This window comes from Centruroides vittatus, unplaced genomic scaffold (genome assembly GCF_030686945.1).
Source record: "Centruroides vittatus isolate TY-2023 unplaced genomic scaffold, ASM3068694v2 contig_1907, whole genome shotgun sequence".
NCBI classification, from domain to species: Eukaryota; Metazoa; Arthropoda; class Arachnida; order Scorpiones; family Buthidae; genus Centruroides; species Centruroides vittatus.
This window is the reverse complement of record NW_027121173.1, coordinates 4,807-10,917: the sequence shown is the minus strand read 5'-3', so window position 1 is coordinate 10,917 and position 6,111 is coordinate 4,807. Positions and strand designations below refer to the sequence as shown.

Here is a 6,111-nt window from a genome sequence, read left to right as displayed (position 1 = left end):
CAACACAATAATACAATTGTTCTTCTGGCGGATAAAGCAGAATAACTTAGTTCAGTTGCTAACGAATGGGAAAGAATGACGATTTTATAGAACTAGAAGAGTGTTCCACAACTGAAATTCTATCAAAGAGTAGAACGCATATATTAGAAATTACATTCAAAACTCATAAACCCGAAGGGGGGAGGGAGCAAATGTAGACCGTTAGTACATTTTCGCAATTCTACTTAGAAGAATATCTTGTAAAGAAATTACACGGTGGCCCGTACTCGGATTACAGAAAAACACGGGCAGATGAGTTAATTAATTAACGGAATATTAAGTGCGGAAGAGAACACCGGTGATCCGTTCGAGTTTAAATTCAAAAATACCGAATCGCAATGCAGTAAAAATAATATTAAAATTTTATTTCTACAACACCATGTATATCTACAGAAATTTGTAGAACATGTAGCGATTAAAAATAATTATATCTTAACTAATTTGAATAGCAGAATGTTAATAGATGACGTCATATATAAAAATAAAAGAACAATGTTACGCGATCGCGACAGGCCCAAAATATCGGTGTAAACTCTGTGGCGGATTGTACCTTTGTTAAGTTATTTTCGTATTTTACATCTTTGTTTAAAAAGCAAAATTATTAACTGTATGCTAGAAAACAATTTTATTGTTTATAGACTGAAGAGAGATGGGCGAAAACTGTAAACTGCAATTTTTAATTGTATTTTAAATTAATTTACGGTAAAATATGTGCTCTCCGCCTGAAATTACCAGTGGCTTATCCGTGTACATCATACTTTTCCTTTAACGTCTATCTAACACCTTTGAGTGAAAACGTTTGAATTGAAATAACGCGACTTTCGGTTTGCATCGGAAGTTCGTATATATTTAATCGGGGCCTTCCGACCCTATAGTTTCCACATCTGCTCACGACTTATCTATCTAGCGCTGCTGTTCCGGATTACAAAGGAAGACAGCCGGACAGACGGCGGCGACAGTGGAAATTCATAGGTGTACAGTACAATTTTTTCAAATGCAGCCCGTTTCAGATGGAAATTCGAATAAAACTTTTAAAATTTGAGAAGCAGTTTTGTAAATAAATGGTTTAGACTTGTGAAACACCAGGAATAAGCGCGAAAAATTGTTTGGCTTTTATTAAATTCATTAACAATTCCGCGCGCCAACAATAGACTTATTATTGCAAATTATTATTGCAACTTATTATTTCTATGATCCTATCTTATTAAGATTTCAAGATATTACCACAAACATTAAAAGAAAACGAAAAATTATTTTTTTTATTTTTCAGAGGTCTATCGCATCTACGGAAAAAACTTACATATGTAGGGTAAATTCCTATATACCATTAGACGCGGGACATATTACAGAATCCGGCGACACCAAAATTATGATCCCATTTTATTAAATTTTAAAGATATTACCCCAAACATTAACAAAAATCAATAAATTATTTTTCCTATTTTTCAGAGTTTTATCGCATTTACGGAATAAACTTACATATGTAGGGTAAATTTCTATATACCGTTAGACGCATCGGGGAGTGTGCATTGAAATCTCCTGCTATTATTATATTAGTATGTTGGAAAGCGTGCACTATTCTCTGTAATTGTTCAATGTATGCTATAGTATCAGCGTCTCCTGGGAAGTACACGTTGATAAGAGTTATTCTTTCCTCTTTTATCATGATCTCTGTGGTAACAATGTATTCACTGCTAAAATTTGCATGCAGCATAACGGATAGATTAGTGTTCGGTTCCAGGGTGAGTGCCCATGGGTATTTAGGAGATCCACGCAAAACGGGACAGTAAGTGGGTAAGCAAGCGGGAGTACCTTTCCTACAATACGGCTGAGCCAAAACAATGTCAAAATTTTCAAGCTGTTTTGAAAGAAGAGAGGCTGCGGAGATGCCTCTCCCCACATTATTCTGTAGAATACGGATTTTATTAGTATTGTTATTGTCCATAATCGGTTGTTGCAATTGTGTTATCCCTGATTTTCCTGTTGATGGGACAGGAGCCGTCCCTGGCATTATGTTTGTAATTAGCCTGCTTTCCGTGGCGGCAGTTGCAATAGGTTGGTTCTAGTTCTCTGTTGGGGCACTCTTTGAAAGGGTGCTGTCCCGAGCAATGACTACATGTATATACAGTTTGGGTACATTCTTTGGCCGAATGGTGGAACCCACAGCATTTAAAACACTGCAGGACCGGACAGAAGTCCGCGATCCTGCAGAGTGACCAGTTCAAGTTTACTTTGTTTAGGTTTAGAAGTATCTTGCGGATAGTTGGAGACACCTCCACCACCCAGTTTTTGTACGTCGTCTCTCTTTTTCCCAGTGGTATTCGGTACCGTGCGATTCCGATTTACGCAGGTTTTACTGTATTGGGGAAGTATCAAAGGAGAAGTTTTGAATGAGAACAATATTGTCTTGTGCGGTATTAACGGACCAAGTACAGTAATTAAGAAAGAATGTTATCAGAAGTGACAAAGTTTAGCTACATTCTATCGAGATTTATATAAGACCCGAATCCGTTGATTTACACCGAGGCACACAACCATTGAATTTTGGGCTGGAATTTTCAAATTGCAGACCTATAAATTCCTGCTGGAGTCCGTTCGTCTGTCCTTCCTTAATCTCGAGAACGGATTCAGAAGATAAAATTCGAGAAACCTTGGGGGCGGGAGACCCCAATTCATTATATACAAACTTTCTATCTGAACCGGAAGTGGTTTGATTTCTATTAAAGAATTTTGTCCAGAAAAGAGTTAGACCCGTATGACTGCTGTTATTGGGAAAATTATGATGTATAGGAACAAGACTACTAAAATTTAGAGCAACTTAAATTAAATGAATTTAAAATATGGTGAAAATTGCAGCTCGTTACTTTTTGTATTTCTCAAAAACTGGTAATGCACTACCGAAGGGAATTTAACCCCTATCGAGACAACTTATATTATTTAGGTTGCCTCGCCCCGACTATAGTTATAAAAGCCCGGAGACGTTTTATCATATTGTCGAAATGCAAGTGTAGTGTGGGGACCAAGACAGTATACAGTAGCAACACCGAACTTAGACCGGGCCGCAGTTAACGTCTCATCCAATAAATAGGTTTTAAAAAAAGTAGCTTCGATTCGTTGCACGAACGTTTTACATAATCTAAAACAAATGTACAGTAATTAATTTTTATTTTTGTTAAATATCAACTCGACATCTCGCAGGTTTAACAAGATCGAGCCAGTCAAACTCGAGTCGCAGCCATCAAAAACATAGACCGTCGACGAACGTTGACCACTGCGCGTTTAATATTTTATTGCATCACCTTTGCGGCCAAAACACCTTCCATACGTTTCGGCCCGCTGTCGACCAGGTATTCGCATTCGTCCGCCGTTATGGAATTCCACATAGTTAAGACGGAAGCTTTGTCCTTCGACTGTCCCAGGGCGCAGATGTGTCTTCGTAATGTTCCATACATTTTCAATTGGTGAAAGATCTGGGCCGTTGGATGCCAAGGAAGAACTTCTACGTTCTTTCAGGCCAGCCACTGTTTTGTTTTTCCGCTCGTATGACGCGCGGCCCCATGCTGCTGAAAAATGCAGATTCTATTTGGATATAGCTTTGCTATGGACGGAAGTAAAACTGTCGTAGAATGTTAATGTATTGCTCCGAAGCGAGTGTTCCATCCGCGAACGTCGACTAACCCGTATCGATGGCGCACGTACACCCCAAACCGTGACGCTGGCAGGAAACTTGACCGAGCGGTTTAACAACGCTGGATCGTTAGCTTCGTTGTCAGATCGAACGAGACGTTTGCTTTTGTCCGTTGCCGATAATTCAAATTTTGATTCATCAGACCCCAGAATTTCGTGCCACTTTTGTCGAGACCGGGATAGATGCTCTTTGGCCCACTGTACCCGTTCCTTCTTTCGATGCGCTGTTAGCGAAGATTTTTCACGCGCTACATAGAACCGGAAATGCATTTCTCGCAGTCTTCCGCGTGTTGTCGAAACAGATACATTCTTTCCGGTCGTATCAATTCATATTGTAGTTACATCCAATGCTGCGGCACGGCGGTTGTTTTTTACTATTCTTAAAAATCATTTTTATCATATCATTCACGGGATTACTGCAGGCAAAAGCGAGGCTAAAATAATCGGTTGTTTCGGAGATACCGTAATTGTAACATTATCGGCTGGTCTACGTTCGTCGACGGGAGTGACACAGGGGATGTCTGTTTTTCGATGCCCGTGACTCGAGTTCGACTGGCTCGATCTTGTTAAAACTGCAAGATATCGAGTTGATATTTAGCAAAATAAAGATTAATTACTGTATATTTGTTTTGAATTATGTAACATTCGTGCAACGAATCAAAGTTACTTTTTTAAACCTATCTGTTGGATGACACGCTAACTGCGGCCCGGTCTAAGTTCGGTGGTGACTGCCGCATACGAAAATATCCGGAAAAAAGTAAAAGTTTCGGAACGACCAGTAAACGATGTTAGTGAACGAACGTTTACTTAAAAGCACGATATTGAACTTGACCAAGTCCGTATTGCCGTTCATAATAAACTGTCTGTCGGATCGAGTTAAGTGTTTGCGTACGTTCTTAGTATCAATGTCGAAGTTATCGAACAAATCGGATTTAACTCGGACACGCCTTCGGTTCTGAGGATTGGTAACCTCTGTTATCTTTAATGGGCAGTCTGTCCCGAATACAATCGAGCCCGTTCTTCACGCGGACCGTTACGGTTCGTTTCAAAAGTCTTAAAAGGTACGAATTTTAGAAAAGTCGTTAGTGTCCACAGGTGGAAAAAATGAAAGCGCGTGACAGATAATCTCTTCTTTTTATAGATTACATAAGAATAAAATTGGAAAGAGTCAACATTTGAATTTCTATTTATTTAAAATTTAAAAAAGTATTTCTAATAATTGAATTTATTTGCCCGCCAGTGTTTCCTGGTCGAAAATATATTCTCCGAGCCCCTTTCCTACCCGGTTAAGACTGCTAATATAATCTGCCAACTTTTTGATGTCTTCCACTTGTCGCGGCAGATACTCGGATTCCAGAAAGTTGCAGGTCTGGACGTCTCCGCACCGGCTGGCAACGCTGTGCGTGTCGAGAAGTGACCGATTAACTCGTTTTTCTAACTTCAGCGCTTCCGACATGGCCTCTACGACGGATCCCCATTCGTTCTTTACCGGCTTTTTTATGTCTCCGAGTTCGATACGACCCCCTCGGTCATTTAAGTATTTCATGAATTTTTCGGCGTGTTCCTGCTCTTCGTCACTGCACTGTTTGAAAAATCCGAAACAACCGGCGAGTGCTACGTCGTCTCTCTGGAAGTAATAAGCCATGGACAAGTACGTGTATTTGGCAAACAGCTCCTCGTTGATTTGTCGATTGATGGCGTGTTCGCACTCTTCGGGAAAATTCTGTCGAGCCAGACTTTCTACCGAACTACTTTTCCCTCTCCGGTTATTTTCGCCGTCTTTTCGGCTGTTTTGAAGACTTCCGTCTTTTTCCAATTCGCTCGATGCATCCGCATCTTTATTTTCTGTATCGTCCGTGCTTTTAGGAATTTTCTGTTTCACGCCAATCCGAATTTCTGCCATGGCTTAGTAAAGTTATTTCTTTTAATGTAGTTATTGTTAATAATATTGTTTATAAGTTATTGTTTATACTAGAAACAATACATTTACATTTACTATTTCATTATTTGTTGGCCTACCGGTGGCGGAGTGGATAAAACCACCGAATACTGCCCGGCTAACGGTTGGCCGCGTAGAGTCCGTACATTTATAACACCTAACGAGTGGCCGGTTTTTACTAAAAAGTTCCGGAGGAAGGCATCCCCTAGTTTGTCCAATCCGCACTCATGTTTTCGTACACACTCTCTAGGACACGGCGGAAAATATAGATTACCGTAAAACTTGGACACGCCCTTCCGCTCGTCGACACTTGTTAATAAACGTAACAATGATAGTTAAATTGTAACCTAGTTTTCGTTTCGTGTTTCTCCTTATTATTTATCATTCTGACAGGCTAGTCATGGCCAGTCTGACGTGTCGAACCAAAACTTAAATATCTGACGTAG

At 39.9% G+C, this 6,111-nt stretch overlaps 1 protein-coding gene across 1 annotated transcript; it reads right to left on the bottom strand.

The window, feature by feature from the left end:
• Window positions 1-4,950: 4,950 nt before the first annotated feature.
• LOC136970298 (soma ferritin-like) lies at window positions 4,951-5,629 on the bottom strand. The gene has a single exon (XM_067264711.1). The coding sequence runs from the start codon at window positions 5,627-5,629 to the stop codon at window positions 4,952-4,954; it is 678 nt and encodes a 225-aa protein (XP_067120812.1). The 3' UTR covers window position 4,951.
• Between the last annotated feature and the right edge of the window lie 482 nt (window positions 5,630-6,111).